The 22430-nt window shown below is 40.8% G+C and overlaps 1 protein-coding gene across 2 annotated transcripts in view; it reads left to right on the top strand.

The window, feature by feature from the left end:
- FANCC (FA complementation group C) overlaps positions 1–22430 on the top strand; it is a 116300-nt gene that overhangs the window by 47987 nt on the left and 45883 nt on the right. For both annotated transcript variants that reach the window (XM_054986687.1, XM_054986688.1), the window contains exon 5: positions 16949–17068. In XM_054986687.1, coding sequence (XP_054842662.1) covers positions 16949–17068 — 120 coding nt within the window. The remainder of the gene's footprint in view (positions 1–16948; positions 17069–22430) is intronic.

The raw sequence follows: 22430 nt of genomic DNA on the forward strand, positions 1-22430 counted from the left end.
CTGACAGAAATCAAGGCTTGAAGGCTGGCAATACAGTTGTGGTTGCTTAGCAACAGCCACTGAGGGCATTTGGCAATATTGTTGTGGTTGCCTAGCAACCCCCACAACTGTCACTACAGAGAACATGTGCTTTTTAAAGGTACAGTTGCTGCTTCTATTATTTTTGAGTGGTTTAACCCCTAGTGGTTTGTTTTGTTTTGAGATTTCAGATTAAACTGTAAACCTGGGGGGTTTCCTGGGTTTGTATAATGTGCTACTTGTTAATTCATAGTTCCAGATGTAAGTATCTACAGATGGGACCATGTTGTGAATTACATATATCAGTAGTGTGAGTTTTTTGTTTCCATATAATTATTCCAAAGGTCGCATAGTTTTTTGTTTTGTTTTTGTAGTTTAATGGCTGATAATTTGCACTGATAACTTATTTGTTAGACAACTTGTTGTACCTTGTTCATTGTCAGTCTTCTGTGCAGTTTCACATGGGACTGCGTATGTGCAGGCCTGCTGATCAGTAGGTTTCTATAGCTTTAAAACTGCAAAAGGGGAGCCCTCCCCTCTCACAGGGCCTGTGTGGCTGTTTCCTGCCCTGACCCTCAGTTTTTCTTTCACTGCTGATTGGAGGGGAATGATCCTAGTGAGCACTTCATCTCTGGGCCTGTGAGAGAAGATTTGCCTGTGAGAGAAGAAGAGCAAAAGAAGCTTGTGAGATTATGGCTGGTAAAATGTTGTTTAAAAAGTTCATGCTATGTGGTACTAAAATGACTAAGATGGACAGTCATTCTCTTTGTCTCATCTGTTTGGGAAAAGGGCATAATGTAAGCATGTGCAAGCATTGTCTTGTATTTATGTCAAAAGCCTATGTAAAGAGATCTGGCTCAAGGCAGTTCTCTGAGAAAGGGCATCGTCCAGTACAAGCAGCGTGGCAGTGAGGTTGTCCTCACTGACAGAGCTCACAGAACTAGGGGTGTGCAGCAGGGAAAAGAATCGGTTTTCCTGCTTCGAATTTACCCGAAGCGGGAAAACGATCTAGAATAACCCCAAACCCGAAGTGGCAAGCCACTTCGGGTTCGGGTTTCAGAAATCCCTTCGATATGCTTCGAAATGATTTGGAGCATACCGAAGAGAGATTCTCACCACCCTCTGAGCCCCCCTTCCCCTAACCCCACTTACCTTGAAGGATGGAGCAGGCCTTCTGCTGCTGCTGCCATGGCCCACAGGACAGCGGGGAAGGCTGCAGCCGGCGCCCGTGCCACCCATGCCTGCCTCTGCAGCAGCGAACAGCAGCGGCAGCACTGCTGCTGCCTGCACCACTGCTTTGGCCTCTGCGGCGGCTGGCAGGGTGGCAGCAAATGCCGCCACTGCTGCCTATGCTGCTGCCGAGGCCGAACTGGCAGCCGGCAGGGCAGCAGCCTGCGCTGCCTCAGAGGCCAAAGTGGCGGCCGGCAGGGCGGCAGCGAATGCTGCCACTGCTGCCTACGCCACTGCCGAGGCTGAAGTGACCGCCGGCAGGGCGGCAGTGAGTGCCGCCACAGCCCGCGCCACTGCAAAGGCCGAAGTGGCGGCCGGCAGGGTGGCAGTGCTGCCCGCACCGCCACCAGAAGACTGCCCCAGGTAAGTGGGGGGGGCGGGAGGCCGGGCACCCTTTAAGGCCCTGAAGCTTCCCGAAGCAATCCAAATTGCTTTGGGAAGCTTTGATTAGATATTTCCGAATCAGGGCCATCATACCGAATCTTTACAAATCGGGCCCGGTTCAGGTTTTTTTTCTGAACCGGGAACCCGAAGTGCACACCCCTACACAGAACAACACAGTCGAGCATGTTGAATTGCTGACCTGACAGCAGACCTAACAGCAAATTCAACAATGTTCCAGGTCCCCCTCAGAGCCAGTGTCAAATACCCCATCATCAGCACCAGACTATAAGGTTGTATCGTAATAAGTAGCTCAAATAGATGCATTGATTGGGGCAGGGATTACATGCTACTCTGTTGGACACTGTCTGCTGATGTAGACATACACCTACAAGGGAGTTTCCACGTTGCTAAACATGCCATGTGAATTAGTTATGCTTTGTTTCAGAAATATTTCATCTCTGTGCTTGACTTTATGCTTCCCCTCCAAAAAACTTTTCTGCTTCCATATCCTATTGTATCGCTTTCACTAAATGTCTGAAGTTCTGTTCATTATTGTACTCTGCTCAATGAACGTCCTAACTGTTGATTATTATTGTATTTTTGCTTGCAACTGTGTAATCTGCCTTGGATCCCAGTGAGAAAAGCAGACAATAAATAAATAAAAATAAACACTACTCCTTGGTGGTTCGTGCTTGGATCTGAACCCAGAGAGATCAAGGTCACTGGAGGCAAGCAAGTTTCCTCATGCGACTTTGGAACTGCCCAAGGAAAGGTTGAAAATGAAGTCAAAGCGCTCCATTTTGCCAGCACATCAAACATTATAACAGACAGGGTGAGCAGATTGGGATCTACCAGTCATGAGTGGTCATTGAAGGATTGATACATAAAACTGGTTTTCGACCATTGGGGATGGTTCTGTTCCAGAGGAGGAACGAATCCAGGATCTATAGGAGATACCTTTCAAATCTAATGGTCAGGACATCAGTTTTACACCTTCCTATCCATATCCTGATTCCCTGTGTGGTCAGCAAAATGCAGTCAATCTAAGCCAACTGCATTGTAGTAGCGCCTTTTTGGCCAGATCAACTGTGGTTTCAAGGGTTGCTACTTCTGGCCAAGAATTGTTATCTCAATTTGCCAAGTGTTCCGGACATCTTACAATGCAGGTGAGTGAAACATCATGATACATCCAGACTGAGACTCACAGTTGGCTGGTCTCCCCATAGAAGCAGGTTTTCCAGAAGGGTAGTAGAAGTCACTTTGAATGCCAGAAACCTAACAACAGGTTATTGTATGATATGAAGTGGGATAGATTTGTGAGTTGGGCAAGAGACAGGTGACTTAATCCACACACCTGTCCCATTGCTACAGTGCTGGATTGCCTTTTGAGCCTGAAGCAGGAACTGTTCATTTCCTCTATTAGGCTTCATTTGGCTGCTATATCTGCGTTTCATGACTCAGTAGATGAGAAAACTCTTTCCTTGCATTACACCTTAAATTATTTCTTAGGGGCATCTATAATATATGTTCGCTGGTGAAGCAAAACATGCCACAGTGGTTCACTGTCTTTGGTGCTATCCAAATTGATGATCAGGCCCTTTGAGCCTTTGGCCACATGCCCTTTGAAATTACTGTCCTTAAAGGTGGCATTTTTGTTAGCTATCTCATCAACCAGTGTGTGTTGGCGCATAGAGAATGGACCCATGTTTCATTAAGGTGCATCTGGAAAAGGTGGCTTAGACCAAACCTTCCATTCCTTCCCAAAGTACTGTCTAAGTTCCATACTTCCCAGGAAATAGTACTTCTAGTGTTCTTTCTGACACCCACTTCTGAGGCAGAGAACCCTTCACACGCTGGACATACAGAGGACGATACTCTTCTGTATAGATCACACTGCCTCCTTTAGATCCAAAGATCAGTTATTTGTTTGTTATGCAGGAGCAAAAAAGGAAACAAGAGCCTTGTCCCAGACCATTTCTAGATGAGTAGTTCAGACCATTAGTCTATGTTATGAGCAAGTCAGTCTACATTTTCTGTTGGAGATACATGCTTATCCTACCAGGTCACAAGCATTGTCAGTGGCCTTCATCAGAGGTGTTCCCATACAAGATATCTCTAAAATTGCAATGTGGTAATCTGCCAACACCTTCATAAGACATTATGTCCTGGATGTTAATAACGAGAGATGCAGCAGTGGGTCAAGTGGTGCTTCAGTCTCTGTTACAATGAAGAGCCTCACCCCTCCTCCTCGGGTAAGTGGCTTGTTAATCTCCCATGTGGGACTGCACAGAAGACAGACCATGAAAACAGGGTTGCACTTACTTGTAACTTGCTCATTAAAGTCTTCTGTGCAGGCATACATACCCTCCCTCCTGCACTGCTGTGTGGACTTCACTTCTTACCTTGGAAATTCTGGTGGTTCAGGAGAAACTGAGGGTCAGAACACCGCCCTTCCCAGAGTGCAGGATGTATGGGTAGGAAACAGCTATGCAGGTGCTCTGGGAGGGGAGGGGACCCCCTTTCCAGTTTTAAAGCTACTGCACAGAAGACTTCAATGAACAACAGTTATGGGTAAGTGCAACCCTGTTTAACTTGTTGTAACTGTAACATTTATATGAACATTAAAACAAATACTTGTTTTGCTGTTGACCATGCAATATAAGTATGAGTCAGGTTTTTGTACAAAGAATAATAATCAAAGATTCAAGTTCTGTAATAGTTTGTGCACCTTGAAAAGCTCTACTTTTCAAGTTAAACAATGCAATTGGACATGCTTCAGCATGTGGAAGTAATTAAAAGAAGACTGCAAATATAATTACAACACGGAGCAGTCTTCTTTGGCAGCCATTGGAACACAGAACCCACTTTAATCATAGTGCTTCCCATAATGTGGGTGGTCATAGTGCTGCGATGTTTCAGTCAATCCTTCCCCTTGTAACACTAATTGTAATAGTACTGATGTAAATAGCATTCCACAAGAGTTTTCATTATAAAAACTTGTTTGATAGGTGATTTCTCTTTTCTTGATTCTGGGCTTCTTGGTTTTGTCAACAGTAATTATACAGGACATGCTCTTTGAAAAAATAGGTACTGTATGAAGTAAAATTGTGATCTCAAATGATATATCTTCACACTTTCCCTCAGCTTAATGTGTGCTTGTTGAAACAATTTTAATGCATAGATTCATTTGTTTTAATAAATGTTATTTGATGATTCACCTTTTGTCTGTGTTTTGAATTAATTTCCAACTACTTTTATCCCCCTAAATTCTGCAGTCGTTTGTTTTACTAAAAACAAAGTGTATTTAAAAACCAAAGCATCCCTTAGACTCTCCTTTTTTGACATGCATGGCAGGATCTCACACTGAAAGTACCTTTCATTATTAACTTTCCAGAAATTATGAGGTCAACCCATATGTAAAATGAAAATGTCTCAAACTGACTTCGAAGCTTGTATCTCAACCCTAAACATGCTAATGCAGAAGTAAGTCTGTTTTAACTTGCATGTGCTTCAAGATAAGGATGTTTAGAATTGTATCCTCTAATGTTCACTCTGGCTTTTTCTTCTTCTTCTTTGATAGAATGGTTCTGGTGTTAATATGCTTCATAGTTTTTTATTTATTTACATACGATTTGTTACATAATTTGGCAATCAGTTGTGCTCTATAAACTTCTCTCTCTTTGCTTTTTATATTTCCCTCCCTGTGTTCTTTGAGTGCCTAGACTCATCATCATAAGTTCTTTTAAAGTTTTTAATGATCACCAGGCAGTACTGGTTCTTGTTTAGGGTGATGTTGGGAAGCTGGACAGCATAGCCACTGCTTAAAAAATGCTGCTCTTTCCACACCTTCCTCCTTGCTCTGTTCCAACAAGCAAAGGTAGTTGTGGGAGGGATCTGTGGAAGGCACCAGCTATTGAATGACATACGAGGTTTCATTCAAACCACATGTCTAGAACAGAAACATGACATGAATCACATGTACTGTAAGCATTTCCAGGAAAAATTTGTAGAGTCTTGAATTGAGGTATGGAGGCCTGGAAAAACACCCCACCACTTTTTTTCAAGAACTTTTTCCAGAGGTTTGAAGGGAAAAATCAAAAGCCTAGATGATCCCTCCAAAGAACTCCTTTTTTCTTTTAGAGTTAGTAATGTGCTTTTTAAGATAAAGACTATTATGTAAGAATCTACACATACTAGAAAATAATTCCCATGCCCCCTGTGGACTACAACATATTTTCAAGGATATGTTTAAATGTGACAAATTTTGTTTACAACTTACATGCTATAATGGGTATAGCAGGATTTGCCCAGTGGCACCTTAAAAACCAACAAGATTGTCAGGGCGTAAGCTTCTGAGAGTCAGAGGTCCTTTCTTCAGACTCAAGTTGAGTCTGAATGAGGGAACTCTGACTTCCAAAAGCTTATACCGTGAATATCTTGTTGGTATCTCAGGTGCCACTGGACTGAAATCCTGCTGTTCTACATCAGAGAACACAGCAACCCACCTAAAAATATAATGGGTATGATAATGATAAACTATTGAAGAGTTCAATGTGTTCAGTGTTACAAAGTTTAACTTGATATTCAGAGATTCAGAGGAGTTAGCCATGTTAGTCTGTAGTAGCAAAATAGTAAAGAGTCCAGTAGCACCTTTAAGACTAACCAACTTTATTGTAGCATAAGCTTTCGAGAGCCACAGCTCTCTTCATCAGATGTATCTGATGAAGACAGATGTGGCTCTCAAAAGCTTATGCTACAATAAAGTTGGTTAGTCTTAAAGGTGCTACTGGACTCTTCACTATTTTGATATTCAGATATGCTGGTAGTCTTACAGCAATTGGATAAGACTTTCTGTCCAAATAATATACCTTATTTTGTTGGCAGGGCATTCTAAATCTCTGCATGAAATTTGCTCTGCTCTTGTTCTGTCTTTACCTGCAGTGTTATTTTGCAGCATCTGAATGAACAACATGCTATAAAATATCCTTCATTTGCATAATGCTAAAGAAACTTAATGATAGGTTGCTTGGGAGGTCATTATTTCATAGAGTCTCTACACAAGATATATTACATGGGATGCTCAAGTGACTTACTTTCTGTATGGTTTTATATTCAACTGTATTCTGTCTCCCTAACTGTGCATGTGTATCCCCAATGGAAGAGCAAGTATAAGCTCTTTCACTTGATTCTACTCATGTAACATTTCTTGTGTAGACAGACTCATAGTGTCTCAAGTCAGAAGTGACTTGACAGCATATACATACTCAAAGAAACTTATTGTTGCACATAACCAAATATATATCTGTGATGAGTATTGTAGGTTTCATAAGCAGATTCTGTCTTATGGGGGAAGGAAAGTAATATGCTGAACTCATTGCATAAGCACATAGCCTGAAAAAGACATGTAGTGGCTTCCATGTACACAAGATGAATCTAAATCTCTTTGAAGGGCAAAGGAGAAGTAAAACTATGGGCGAGGTTCATCTTGCCATTCTAATGGAAAGTTATGTATACCTGCAAATTTTGCTAAGCTGGTATTTTTCATTAAGGCTAGTAACTTGATTTCTTAAAATCTCAAGTATGCAAAAACATACTTGCTGTTGAAAGGCTGCAAATTTAGAAATGGTTGATGTAAAGCAGCTATTTTAAAGTGTTACTGTATTTCCATTCATGACACAGTCCGTGAAATGCTAGTATGCATCATCCACCTTTCTTAATATCTTATATTGCGCAAGGTTTTGAAATGCATTATATGTTGTATACATGTTTGTATGACAGTAAATTGCATATCTATTTATTTAGGAAAACTATATGCCACTTCTCCAGAGACCTGCTTGAGGCAGCTTAAAGCTAAGATAAAATAGAACCATTAAAACACACCCATTTAGAACAAAGACATTTTAAAAGACACATCAATGCCATTAAAACAGCAAGGGCATAAAACCAGTATAAAATACACACAAACAACACAATGAACAGCCTAAAATGATGTAAATAAAATGATCTGCCCAGAAACAGATCATAAAACATCCAAAAGATAAAACCCCATAGTTAAAAGCCCGGGTAAACGGGAATGTTTTAGCTTGGTGCCTAAAATAAAGGAAGGTAGGCACTAGGTGAGCCTTATGGGGGAGGGCTTTCCAAAGGCAAGGTGCCACCACTGAAAAAGCCCTGTCTCTGATTGCCACCAGCTTTGCTTCTGAAGACAGAGGCACATAGATCAGGGTGTCAGAAGAGGATTTTAACTGGAGGACTAGGCAGTCAAGTAACCTGGTTCCAAGGCATTTAGGGCTTTATAGGTTAAGAATCAGCATTTTGTATTGTGCCCAGAAACAGACAGGCAGCCAATATAGATCTTTCAAATCACTGTATCCAGTCTCTGACAATAACTTGGCTACTACATTTTGGACCACCTGAAACTTCTGGACAGTCTTCAAAGGCAGCCCCATATAAAGTGCATTACAGTAATCTAACTCGGATGTGATCAAAACATGGATCACTGTGGCCAAATCATGCTTTTCAAGGAAGGGCTGTAACTGATGTATTAGCTGAAACTGGTAGAGGGTGCTAAGTGCCACAGAAGAAACCCAAGTCTCCAGCTGTAGGCAGGATCCAGCAGCAACCCCAAACTACAAACCTGCAGCCTCCTCCAGGATAGGCTTTGTCATTGGCCAACAGTACCTCAGTCTTGTCTGAGCTTCTTCAGGCACCTATTCATGATAGACCCACCCAGCTCAGCTGATAAGAAAAAATAGAGCTGGATGACAACGGCCTATTGTTGGCAGGGCATTCCAAATTTCCGCATGATCTTTCCCAGCAGTTTCATACAGATGTTAAACAGCATGGGAGACAAGATAGATCCTTGCAGGACACCATGGCCCAAATGCTACCAAGCTGAGCAGCAGTGCCCCAGCACCACCTTCTGGAATCAGTCAGCTAAGCAAGAGCAGAACCACTAAAGCATGATGTCCCTCACTCGCAACTTGGCCACCCATTCCAGAAGGACACTATGGCCGATGGTATCAAAAGCCACTGAGAGGTGCAACAGAATCAAATAGGGATGTGCTATCCCAGTGAAGATTATCAGTCTGGATGACCAAAGTTGTTTCTGCCCCAAATCCAGGCCTGAATCCAGATTGAAATGGGTACATATATTTATGTTCTTGTATACATGCTGGTAATGTGTTATTTACTACATAATTTAGTAAATAACTTTAAATAAACAAAAATATGAAGCAATCTTAGTCAATACTAGAGGAAACATTTTTGTGCATTCTAAAATTAGAGCTTTAAATTCATTTTGGTTTGTGGAAAAATGATCTTAAATCCTCCCCCCACCTCTTTCTGGTAGACTAATGAATACGCATACAAGAAGTCCTGTAAGCAAAATTAGGATCTGTAGACTTTGTTATGATTGGATCAGAGTGTGGAAAATCAGTGAGCTGTATTATGTCAGCATCCTACTCGTAGAAAAGGCTACATAAACAGTGAGTGTTGAGACAGTCTGTAAATGAGCAGGTTTCCTTCTCAGTTACTTAACAGCTATAATTCCCCAGATTTCTGTTTGTTTTGTAGTGGAAAGGTACCAGTAGAGTTTTTTGTGTTTTATTGTTTGCCATTTCAGTTAAATAGCACGGGACACACAAAATCCATGTAAGAGGGATTTTAAGGGAAAAGAAGCAAAAAAGTATTAATAAATTTAAGAGGCTATGAATGCTGGAAGAGAAGAGTTTAAAAGTGATAAATGTTCCGACTGTTCTCTGTATGTCCATAATGGACCTCTCATATCTTGTTCTTTGCTGGGATGTATATGCTACTCACTGGAAGAGGTAGCATTTGAATCTCATTTTGGGGAGGGGTGTGTACTACTTTGGACTTTACAGAGAATATATTCTGTCTTTACTACAATTCTTCGTAAGTATTCTTCCATCTATTACACTATTGGTTTTAGCACCTTTTTTTCTTTCCCATGCCAGGGGAATATGTATCCCTCAGTTCTTTCTTGGTCATTGCAGAGAGAGGAGTTTTGGAGTGTTTTTAATATGTATTTAATATGGTTCCTGGCATAGACCCATGTAACAAAGTCAAAATGATTTCATTAACCAATTATATCATGGAAAATGGATATGTAAGAACAGAAAAAAATTGCATAGACATTCCTATTTGCTGTTCAAAAGCCACCAGAATGCAGTGGTGTCAAATGGGCACTTTTATGCAATATTCTTTTTGCTTTTTAATATATTTTATTTGAGAAGAAGAAAAAGGGGAAAAAATTAAAATAAGCCTCATACGCAATAGAAATAAAAATGTGACAACAATAGTGAGAAATCTACATATAAGAATCCATAAAAGGTTTCCAAATATCTAAAAATAAGACTTAAAAATAAGTCCATCCACAGTTGTTGCCCATATGCCATCTGTTCAAAATACAGATTGAATCATGGGTGATGGGCATTTGTTTCTCCAGTGTTGTAATATAAGTCTCTCAGCTACAGTAAGGACATAGGGGGTTCATTTTTGTTTAGCATCAGTTAAGTTCCAGTTTACAGGCATGTAGTTTAAAAGTACATATCCTCAATAATCAGTATTATAGTACAAAATTAATAAGCATAATAACCTCCACCCCGAAAGATCATATAACTGGACATGTCCAAAGTATATGTTTAAGAGGTGCATCTGGTAAGCTACAGCACCAGCAATTAAACACTGAACTTTTTAGTCCTTTACTAAAAAGGCATCGTGGTGTCCAATATACCAGGCCTAAAAATTTATTGAACGAATTGCAGCTTAAAATCTGTAGAAGTAACAGGTATTACATTTTACTCCTTGGCTTTGGCAAAATTGAGTGATCTGCTTTCTTATTCCATTTGTTTCTGATACTCTGCATGTCATTTATTAACCAACATCAAATATTTTATAAGCAAATGTTACAGGTTTCATTTTTTGCATAGACATTTATGCAATCTTGTTATGTATCTCCCCTCCTGAGTAACTTACAATGGGAATCCTATGCAGAGTTACTCCATTCCAAGCCCAGTGAAATCAGTACTTTTAGTCTGAACTTGTGCCTCTATAACCACAAGTGTCTAATGATGTGTTGGAGATCAACAGTAACTAGAAATGGCCCTAAAAGCTCTGGGACATAGATTTCAAAGGTGTAGAGTCGATTTTTTGAATGCTGGAAGAGAAGAGTTTAAAAGTGATAAATGTTCCTACTGTTCTCTGTATGTCCATAATGGACCTCTCATATCTTGTTCTGATGATTGTAATGAAGTTATCAAAAAAGTAGAATAGTAATTTGACACTTTTAAAATTAAGTTATGGACTTTGAATAACAATGAATATATACATGTTCTTAGTCTCTTCAAGAATTCCAGCATGGGGCAGATGCCTTGCTTAATTATCCAGAGCAGAAATACCAATGATTTGTGTTGGGTTCTTGCCCTGCATCCCAAGACCAGTTACACAATTTGAGATACTTTACACAGCCCTTAAAAACCTAAAAAACATTTTATCTCAGCTGGATCAGGCAACCTTACCCATTTTCAGAGATGCTTCATGTCATCACAGAAACAATAACGAGCAATCCATTTGATTGCTCATCAGATGAATCCAGTGCTTCAAAGTCGTTATGTATGTTACTAGAAAGTACCTAAATGACATTGGTGCTGAAGAAGCATTGGTTGAACGCAATGTATTTGAGCCAAAACTGGAAGTTAGGAGGAGCAGCTGCTACATGAGGATCATCAGGAGCTTTTAAAACTTTTGTCAGAAACAGTAGATATGATGGAGTGTTGTCAGCAGCCATGGCTTTCCAAACAAGTATTCATCTACCATTATTGTGGCACCATAGCTGAAGATACACTTAGTAGAGATCTAGGAGATAGTTGACCATCTTTGCTAAGGACCACTGTACTATATGAAGAATGTAAATAATTCTGTAACAAACAACATGAGAAATTGGAAATGTATAGGAAGGGGAATAGATTTCTTGAACTCTTGCTCACTGGCTAAAAAATCTTATAGCTGCTGACTGGAGGAAGATGGGAGAGGGTGTCCTTGAGCAGAATGAAACCTCCTGCTTGAGAGTTTAACAGCATTAACTACCCGTATCCTGGTATGCAACTTGGTATCTTGAAAGGTTGTGCCTGGACCGTTTTGTTGGTAGACAACAGAATCAACCATTTACATAAACTGTAGGGAGAATTTTTGGAGGCTAATGAAGAATCCTGCTAAAGGAATAATTGATCAGACTGGCAAACAGACATATGTAACTGAATGGCTATTAGGTTATCATGAGGTTCTCCCAATAACATTTGATAAACTGTAATATATACAATACAAAATAAAGCAAATATCACAGTTGCCACCCACTTTTGCCATTCATGAGATACACTTCTCTTTAGTGGCTGGTCTCCTTTCTCCAGAGTTGGGGACAGAGGGTGGCGCTTGGGGGAGATCTATTGCCCCGTCACCCTTTGGTGTGCGGGGTTCCCCAAGGGGCGATACTCTCCCCGATGTTATTTAACATCTATATGCGCCCCCTCACCCAGTTGGTGCGGAGGTTTGGGCTGGGTTGTCATCAATACGCGGATGACACCCAACTTTTTCTGTTGATGGACGGCCGGCCAGACACGGCCCCAGACAATCTGGCCAGAGCTTTGGAGGCTGTGACGGCATGGTTGAAACAGAGCAGGCTGAAATTGAACCCAGTGAAGACGGAGGTCCTGCAGCTGGGACGGGGGCTGCCAGATGTTGGGATCCAGCTCCCTGCCCTGGATGGGACACCACTGGCAACTTTGCCAGTGGTAAAGAGTCTGGGTGTGCTCCTGGATGCCTCCCTATCGATGGAGGCCCAGGTCACGGCGGTTGCCAAGTCTGCATTTTTCCATCTTCGTCAGATCAGGCAACTTGCCCCCTACCTGACGCCCCAGGACCTGGCTACAGTGATCCATGCAACGGTCACCTCCAGGCTAGATTACTGTAACTCACTCTACGCTGGGCTACCCCTGGGCCTGATCCGGAAACTACAACTGGTCCAGAATGCGGCGGCACGGGTCCTGACTGGTATACCTTACCAGTCACACATCACACCTGTCCTGCGCCAGCTGCACTGGCTTCCGGTTGAATTCCGAATCAGGTTCAAAGTGTTGGTTCTTACCTTTAAAGCCCTGAGCGGGTTGGGACCGGCATATCTTCAGGACCGCCTCTCCCTGTACGTTCCCCGGAGATCGCTCCAATCAGCGAATAAATATTTACTTGTGGTCCCCGGCCCTAAGGAAGCCCGCCTCGCTTCAACCAGGGCCAGGGCCTTTTCAGTCCTGGCCCCAGCCTGGTGGAACGCTCTGTCAATGGAAACCCGGGCCCAGCGGGACATATTATCGTTCCGCCGGGCCTGTAAGACAGAGCTGTTCCGCCAGGCGTTCGGTGATTGAAGGGGGCGGAGCCATGTCGGCCTCCCACCTTTGGGGTGGGGGAGGGTTCTCCCCACCACTGCACCTTGTTAATTTGTTTTATTATTTGTATATTGATTTTAGTTTTTGTTTTTATCGATTTTAACTGTTCACCGCCCAGAGCCCCTGGGTATGGGCGGTATATAAATTGAAATAATAATAATAATAATTTAGCATCCAACAGATTTTAGGTATGTGGAAGAATTTAGTAGCCATTTTCTTTCAGAAAAATTGCTTTGTGCTGTCTCTATTTACTTGCAGCTATAGAATATGCAATATCACCCAGATGAAATGTTTTCTGCTGTTCTGAATATTGAAAATATGTTAAAAGCTGCATAAAGAAAAGCAATTAACCAAATTTTTCAGTATGAAAACTTTTTATTTATGTTCAGTCTGTGGTGTTCATCATAACATTTTATTTTAAAAAGAACAAGTGCTATATACTTGTTTGAACAACATAACCTAAGTTATAAAAGAGGTCATAGTGTTCTTATTGTATATTGGTTTTTTGTGCCTTAACTGTAAATACCACATGAGACGAAAGCCACCATTATCATTTTCAAAATTATGCCCACAGACATTTGATAAGCCTATGTTCCACTGTTATTAAGAGCTTCTTCCTGTAGCTCTAAATCTTAAGCATAGTAACTCTGTTTAAAATTTCACTGTAAAAACATTATTAGATGTAGATTACACATCTGGGTTACCCAAGAGGAAACATATACTACAGAGTTAAGGCAGTCATTTTATTAAGATGGTGCCTGCTTAGATTCTGTAAAGGAAATTGAGATATCTTCCCAAGTTTTCCCTGCTCTTTTCATGTGCGGTGTCTGTGGTGCAAAGGATTAAATCAGTTTTGACTTTGCTACAGGATTGTTAGGATGAGGACTCTTTTTAATGTCTCAGTTATTTTGTCTCATCTAAAAAATAATAAAGGTGGACCTTAGAGGTGGTAATCTGGTAGTGGTTGCCACAACAGATGACACAAAGGATACTTGTCAGACATCATTTACAACGGCAGTTTTAGTTTTCTTTTTCTCTACTTTCTTGGCTCTTTAATGTGTCAAAGTCTAATCAATTTATGATTGTGGGACTTCCAGTTTGGGAAATTCCATTACAAAACCTTCCTTTGCTTTGCTAGAAAATATTTTTGAAGTAACATAAATCTAGTTTCTTCCACTGTGATTTAATTGGCTAACCAAGGACACTACCTGGACTTCTACACGACATCTTATATGAATGGCTAGAAGTTTTAGAGAGAAGCTAGCCATTGTTTCCTTGTTTTTGAATAAGGCCTTTTAAATCAAAACAATAATCTATGAATCTTTCAGAAGTACTTCAAGATACTCAGTTTAGACTGTGCATGCCCAAGGGGGGAGGCCTCATGTATTCCTACTCCGTTCCTTTTCATCTGCCACTGCAACATCTCTGGACTCTCACAAACCCGTGTTTTCTTGAAAAGAACTGTACCGCTCATCATTTGTCTTTAGATCGTTGCCATTTCTCTGTATATAGCTTAGACATTTGTAGCTATTTTTTCTCCTTTTTTACCTCCAGGTTACTGGCCCTTGTGGTGCAGATGACATTGTTTAGCAGGTATAATTCCTGTAGATAGAAACCTAATGACTTAGGCCATAGCCTGCTGTGTCTTGGTGAAGTTCACAACGTAGACACTTGTGTCTTTCTTTAATTGCTTAGAGTTATCTAACCATGCTTCTGTGTTGATGGCATTACTGTGGGGGAAAGCTTTGTCAGCCTCCAAGACAATGTCTGAGTCATAGTCATTGGAGGCTACTCTAAGCAATTGGAACACACAGTAGCCTGTCTGTTGGGTTATAGCTGAAAGGAACCATCTGTGAAATTGCCAATTTGATTCGAGACAGAGAGAAAAAGAATCAGTTTTAAGGTTTACAGCCAACTTTAACCTCTAGAGTAATTACATGGAATGGAGAATGGGCATTCTAAATAAATCATGTAGATAGATAGGTTTCTGTTTCGTTTCTATTTTCCTTATTTTGGGAATTCTTACTAAAATATTCAGTTACTTTGAAAATACAAAGCATTTGTTTTCTTCTGTCAGTTTTAGCATATGAGCCACTAGATGGCAATATAACAGCTGTTCTTTCTGTAATTTGAGATCAGAACAATTTTTCCTTACAAGTAGGGCTATGTTCATATAGTACTCCAGCAAAGAAAACATAGGAAATAAGAATCTGGATGGTACTTTTCATTCTATGTTTATGTAGCTATTTAATGTATTTTTATTGCTTTATCATGCTGTGCATCAGAATAGGGTAGATTTTTATTTCTGAACCATTGTTCTAGTATGTTGTAGGCTGCCAGTAAAAGTACATAGAAATATTTAGAGTGGATTGTTTTGAAAGCGAATATAAATAAATTGTGTAGTCAAATTTTGTTGTCCTGCTTCAAAATGTACCATTTCATCTATTAGAAACAGCAGCTAGTTTTAAACTCTCTCTTGTATACTAACTGGATTGTAGAATGTGCAATATATTTTAGACAATCTGTTAAACATCAGTGCTTCATAAAGGAGACTGGAAGCTCTGAGAAGAACATGTGGGCATATGGATATTGCTAATGTATGTGTTTTAATTGTGTTTTGTTTAATCATATTTGTCTTTATACTGTGTTTCAAAAGCTTGTTTTAATGTTCTTGATTGTTCACTACCATAGGGACCCTAAGCTGAGTGGAAAAGTCACGTAAAATGTTTTAAATAAATAAAGACTGCAGGCTGTTACAGGAACTGGTAGTCTCATGGGACCAGGAGAGTTTAGAGGAATAAGGACAGCTGTAAGGACAACTGGATTTAATATTTTGATTAGTTTTTATTGTTATTACTTGTTCTTATGTTGGTTTTAACTTATTATATTGTTAAATGTTTTTGCCTCAAGGGTGAGCAGCAAAGAAAAAAAATCCAATAAATAAAAAGTAAAAATAAATAAACAGTGGCCCGGGCCTGGGTAAGACCCATATAAGATCCCATGAGAAAAGACACACTACCTAGGATAATTATATCTTGTCAAGGAAGCCCTTTCCCCTAAACTTTTATTTTACTTACTTTTATATACTGCTCTATGACTTCTGCTGCTTTTTATATGCCTCCCTAACCCACAGGATGTTGTTAGTGGCCCTGCCTGTGATGTGCAAATGGTCACTTTACTGCATGATATAGTTGCTGTATGTCAAAGGGGACATCTGTTGTCTCAGAATAGCAGAAGGATCTACTCAGACTTGGATTAAGCATTGAATCAATGACTCCTTTCTGGTTATTGGTGAACCTTGTTGCATTGGACGAAGCCTCTTTCATTTAGTGGAAAGGAGTCAGTCATCAGATACAACTACAGACACTCTAGCAATATGGTGCAGCTTACTTCAAGGAAACTTTTAACTTGTACTTTCCTTGACTCTGCTATTTAGCCATGGTAGCATCATCTTGCTCATATTTGTATCCTTGGCAACTAGAGAGAGAGATTTTGCCAAGTGTGAATTAAAGTGGTTTTAAATATACAGGCTTTCTGAGGGAATCTGATGCTCCACTCTTCCTTTCAGCTTAAGATTTTGTTATCAAATGGGGGTTATCGATGTCAGGTGGTTCACAGTTTGTATCTTGCATCAGGTTCTGGACATGACTTATGATCAAGTCAAGGTTTGCTATTCCTGATGTAAGATGATAATAGGTACAGGTGCTAAATTGAACTCAAATTTATATGTAGTCTCTTGTTGACACATCTGTTTACCTGGTGCATCTAAAACTAGATCTATGAAAACAATCGAGTTGCTTTTGAGGGGCAGTGATACAAATCTAACCAGATATTATTCTTCCTTGTTGATTTTCCTCAAGATCTCCCTGTGCCGTCTCCTGTCACTTTCTGGACTGGGGCATCATGACTCTGATATTAATAACTTTATTACAACTCTTGGCTTGGCATCTGCAGATTACTATCAGAAACTTGTTGAAAATGTAAGTGTTTCATACAGATTGCCATTACTTGTAAGAATGATGGTTTATATCAAGGATCCAAAATGTTACTTGCTGTGGTTGCCATGAACATCTTGTTAGCAAGATGCTCTTTTAGAAGCACTCTGGCTCTTTTAAGCCCAGCATAAAGTCTTGTTTAAATCCACCTCTTTTGGGTGAGTGTTCCAGCTGATATTTAAATTGGTGCTGCGCTTGAGAAGTGAATAAATGTAGTTGTGTGCTATACCTCTCCAGATTTCCCTGCCTGTCTAGGATCAGCTTCTAGAAGTACTGTCAACATTCCAAACAAGCCAAGGCTACCTGCTTGCTTTATAAAATGTAGCTTAACCTTTCAGAGGCCTCTGAAGTACACTGTGAAGTGAAAGATTGATCCAAAGTATTGCTTGAGTTTAGACTTGGGGCAGAAGTGGGGTCCTCTTTGATGTTTTGCTGCACTTGTAGGGCATCAAGAATGATTTCAAAGTGTAGCACCAAGTTCCAAATGAGAGCCTTCCCCCATACCTCCTGTAGGCTTGGTGGCAACCACAAATTACAGCTGGCTACCAGATGTCAAGATCAAATGAAATTTGTGGACTTCTGAACTATATGATAGCTTTTTTAAAACAGCAAAATCTTTTGGCTAATGTAATACTGAATAAGATATTTTTATTCAGAGCAGCTTTCATACATGAGGCTTATATTAGCAGCAGTAGCCAACAAAGGAGAAGGCATGCATTCAAATGTTAGCATTTTTAAAATTAAAATAGTACATAAAATTATTGGTAAAAGTAACCTTGTATCATATCTCTAAATAATCTAATAGTACAAGGAAAAATGGTAAAGTTTAAAATGTAACAGTTAAAATGTAAATATAAACCAGGAGAAAGGCTTCTTGATGATCTTGCATTTAAAACAACAATTGATTAAATTTAAATAGATGTGCCTACTACCCCAATCTAGTATAGGTGATTTTTGATGAAGTGTTAGAGGACTTATAGCAACCCCTGGTGGGGTTTCATGGCAAGAGACTAACAGAGGTGGTTTGCCATTGCCTGCCACTGCAACCTTGGTCTTCGTTGGAGGTCTCTCAACCAATTACTAACCAAGGCCGACCCTGTTTAGCTTCTGAGATCTGACAAGATCAGGCGCACCTGGGCCATCCAGGTCAGGGTATAAGAGGACTTAGAATGTAATAAACAAAAATTACTCTTTGTTGTTAGAAGGAATAGATATTTTTATTCTTAGCTGCATGACCATACAAGGGGCAGTATGACTTCAAGCAACATATAATAACATATACTAGAAACACAATAACATATACTAGAAACACAAGTTAAGGCAGCTGCAAAAAACATCTTTTACAACCTCACTCTAGCCTGAAAGATGGCTTCTTACCTCAACCTGGCCGATCTGGCCAACTGGATCCATACTACGGTAACATCAAGACTTAACTATTGTAATGCACAGTACATAGGTCTCCCATCCAAAGTAACTAGGAGACTCTAGTTGGTGCAACTGCTATCAGGAGCAAGCAGGAACATGAACATCACCCCCATTCTGCAGTCACTCCATTAGCTACCTATCAGCTATCGTGCTCAGTTCAAGGTATTGGTTATCACATACAAAATTCTTCACGGCCTTGGCCCAGCATACCTATTGGACCGCCTTCCTCCCTATGCTACTCTACGGCAGCTTTGTTCATCAGAATAAGGTCTCCTGCAGGTGCTACCCTGCACATGGGCGAAATCAACAACAGTCCGTACATGGGCTTTCTCTGTGGTAGCCCCTACCCTGTGGAATGGCCTGCTTGAGGTCAGGAGAGCCCCCACTCTCTTACCTTTCCGCAAACAATGCAAAACTGAATTATTCAAAAAGGCTTTTGTATTGTAAGGAGGGGATCTCAGATGCTTTGCTAATGAGTTAAGGACCATAGACTTCAACACTATGTTGCCTTATGTACTACTTGTTGTCTTAAATATGTGCTCCTATGAGCTACTTGTGCTTCATGTGGTCTAATGTCAGCCCTAGAATTGCTTATGTTCTGTTTCAGAATTTCTTCAACTCTGTATTGGATTCTTATTAATGCTATGTCTTTGTAAAATGGTGTTTATTTACCCTATGGCATTGTTTATGGAAATGTCCTTGAAATTGGCTGTACTAATATCACACTGTGTAATCCGCCTTCAGTCTCAGTGAGAAAGGTGGACTAGAAATGATATAAATTAAAAAAAAATTATGCCCTGCTCCACTGATTAAATTGTACTTCAAAAACTTAATGTTCATTTTTGGTCTTATGTGCAGTCCCACATGGGACTGTGCACGCACAGGCCTGTTGATCGGAGATTTTTTTTTAGCTTTTTTGACCACTAGAGCATGCCCTTGCCTCCCAACGTGTATGCACGGCTGCTTTCCCGCCAAAACAGCCCTAGGGAGGCGAGGCGCCCTCTGACCCTCAGTTCTTCTTTTGCCACCGGTAAGAGACGTTCTTAGTGAGATCATGCTCGGAGATAGAGGGAACGTTGTTTGTCACATTTCTTTGAGGAAATTTGTGAGTTAAGATGGCTGAGAAAGCCCTTTTCAAACGTTGCACACACTGTAACACTAAGATGACGAAGACGGATGAGCATACCCTCTTGGGAGAAGGGCATAACACCCAAACTTGAAAGTGCTGCCTGAACTTCACCTCAAAAGCCCATGCAGAGAGGTCCGCCCTTCTCAAGGCATCTTTGTGCAGATTCCATATGACCACATTACACACAGTTCTGACAGTATTAGCACCAAACTTGTAGTTTGCAGTAATAGACTTGAAAGACGCTTACTTCCATGTCTTCATATACCCGACACACAGGAAGTTTCTAAGGTTTACGTGTGAAAGAGAAGTCTGTCAGTGCAGAGTCCTCTCCTTTGGCTTATCCATGGGTGTTCATGAAGTGCATGGCAGCGGTCATTGTACATCTGAGAATATGTAACTGTTCTATCTATCCCTATCTCAACAACTGGCTTATCACGGGCCAATAAGAGGGAGATGTACAGGAACAAGTAGAATTAATCTTATGTACCTGTTTGCAACTGGGACTGTTCACAAACCATAAAAAGTCCAAAATAATGCCAGCAGGGAGGGTCCAGTTCATAGGGGCTGTACTAGACAACTCAGCCAACAGAGCATTCTTACCTTTAGAGAGAGCACAAAAAATAAAAGGAATGATACTGACATTTCTAAAATGTTACTTCCAGTCAGCTAGAATGATTCAAGCACATTTGGGCCTTGTGGCATCTACCACTGCAGTAGTTCCGTTTGTGAGGCTGTGTATGAGAGAACTGCAGCTGTGGTTTATTTTGGTCTTTCATAATGAGTCGGACTCACAAGAAAAGAGATTTAACATTCCTAGGGCAGTATTAAAATCCCTACATTGGTGGCTTTAAAGACATGCATTTGTCAAGAGGGATCCCATTTGGACACACTGTTTCAGAGGTATCCATTACTACAGACGCATCCACTAAGGGATGGGGAGCACACTGTGGGGATCTCTATGCCCATGGAACATGGGGAAAGGAAGAAAGGAAATTACACATTAATCTACTAGAGTTAAGAGCAGTTTATTACGCCTTAATTTCATTCACAGATGTGGTGAGGGACAGAAACTATGTTTTATCTCAACAAGCAGGGAGGGACCACCTCCAGGGCTCTATGCAAAGAAACCATGTCATTATGGACATGGAGTAAACATAAGTGCATTATATATACCTGGTACAGACAACACCATTGCAGACCAACTCAGCAGGTTAGGGGTGAACTTCCACAAATAGACCATTTGAGATGCCTATATAACACTTGTGTTCCAAAGATGGGGGTTTCTAGGTATAGACTTATTTGCTATAAGAGCAAACAGAAAGATCGAATTATATTGCTGAAGAGGGGGCCAAGGACAAGACTCTAAGGGGAATGCATTCCAGTTAACCTGGTCAGACCACCTCTTCGATGCTTTCCCACCAATTCCTCCACTAACTGGGGTAGTGAGCAAGATACAATCAGAGGGCACGAGCAATTGTAGTGGCCCCATTTTAGCCCAGACAACCCTGGTTCTACGGACTCCTGAGGTTAGCCAACAACCATATTCTTCACCTATCCAACAAACCAGATCTCCTGTCATGGCAAGGGATCCTCCATCATGATGTAACCAAACTGACGGCACGGCTGATAACCCCTTGGGAATACGTCTAGATGTAGTAGCACAGATGATCTCGAATGCCAGACATCTATATACAAGACAATCATATACAAGACAGGACAATCATATGCATTAAAATGGGACAAATTTACTGCCTGGACAGGGGAAAAGAATATAAATGCAACTAACTGTACAATGGCCAAAATTCTGGAGTTCCTTTGGGAACTAAAAGGGAAGGGACTGTCGAACTCCTCAGTTAAAGTTTACATAGCAGTCATTTCAGCCTTTCATGTACCAATGGACAATAAAAGTGCACTTCCAAATTGTTTATGAAAGGACTGATCAATATGTTCCCACCTTCCAAAAGAGTTGTACCCCAATGGTCCCTACAATTCTGGCTATTATCCAAACCATTCGAGCCAATGGCCACCTGTCACTTAAGATTACTGTCTATGAAAGTGGCACGACTGGTGGAGGTTACTTCCGTGAGGAGAGTAAGCGAAATTGCAGCCCTGAATATGGAACCCCCTTTCCTTAAAATTCATCCAGAGAAAGTTGTACTAAGGACAAAATTAGACTTTTCACCTAGAGTGGCATCAAAATTCCATGTCTCACAGGAAATAATACTACCTATCTTCTTTCAGAGTCAATCAGATGATGCAGAGAGAGCATTACATACCTTGGATGCGAGACAGGCGATCTTATTTTACCTTGACTGCAATAGACCATTCAGAAGAGATTTACAGTTATTCATCTGTTTCGCAAGACCTAATAAAGGGAAAAAACAAGTGCACAAACCACTGCCAGATGGGTGGTGCAAGCGGTAAAAGTTGAGTTACCAGAATGCTAAATTACCTTGCCTCTAGAGGTCCACGCACATTCTACCAGGTCACAGGCATCTTCAGCAGCACTACTGAGAGGGATGCCAATTCAGGACATCTGCAGAGCAGCGAGATGGTCATTGGCAAACACCTTTGTCAAACATTACGCACTGGATGTCCTCGACAGGAAGGAGGCAGTGGTGGGCACAGCAGTACTCCAGTCTCTTTTCCCGTGAAGAGCAAGTTCCACCATCTAGATAAATAGCTTGTTAAACTCCCATGAGGGACTGCACAGAAGACCAAAAATGAAAAACAGGGTTGCGCTTATCTGTAACTGTTTTTCATTGAGGTCTTTTGCACAGGCACACATACCCT

This window comes from Eublepharis macularius, chromosome 8 (genome assembly GCF_028583425.1).
Source record: "Eublepharis macularius isolate TG4126 chromosome 8, MPM_Emac_v1.0, whole genome shotgun sequence".
Taxonomy (NCBI): Eukaryota; Metazoa; Chordata; class Lepidosauria; order Squamata; family Eublepharidae; genus Eublepharis; species Eublepharis macularius.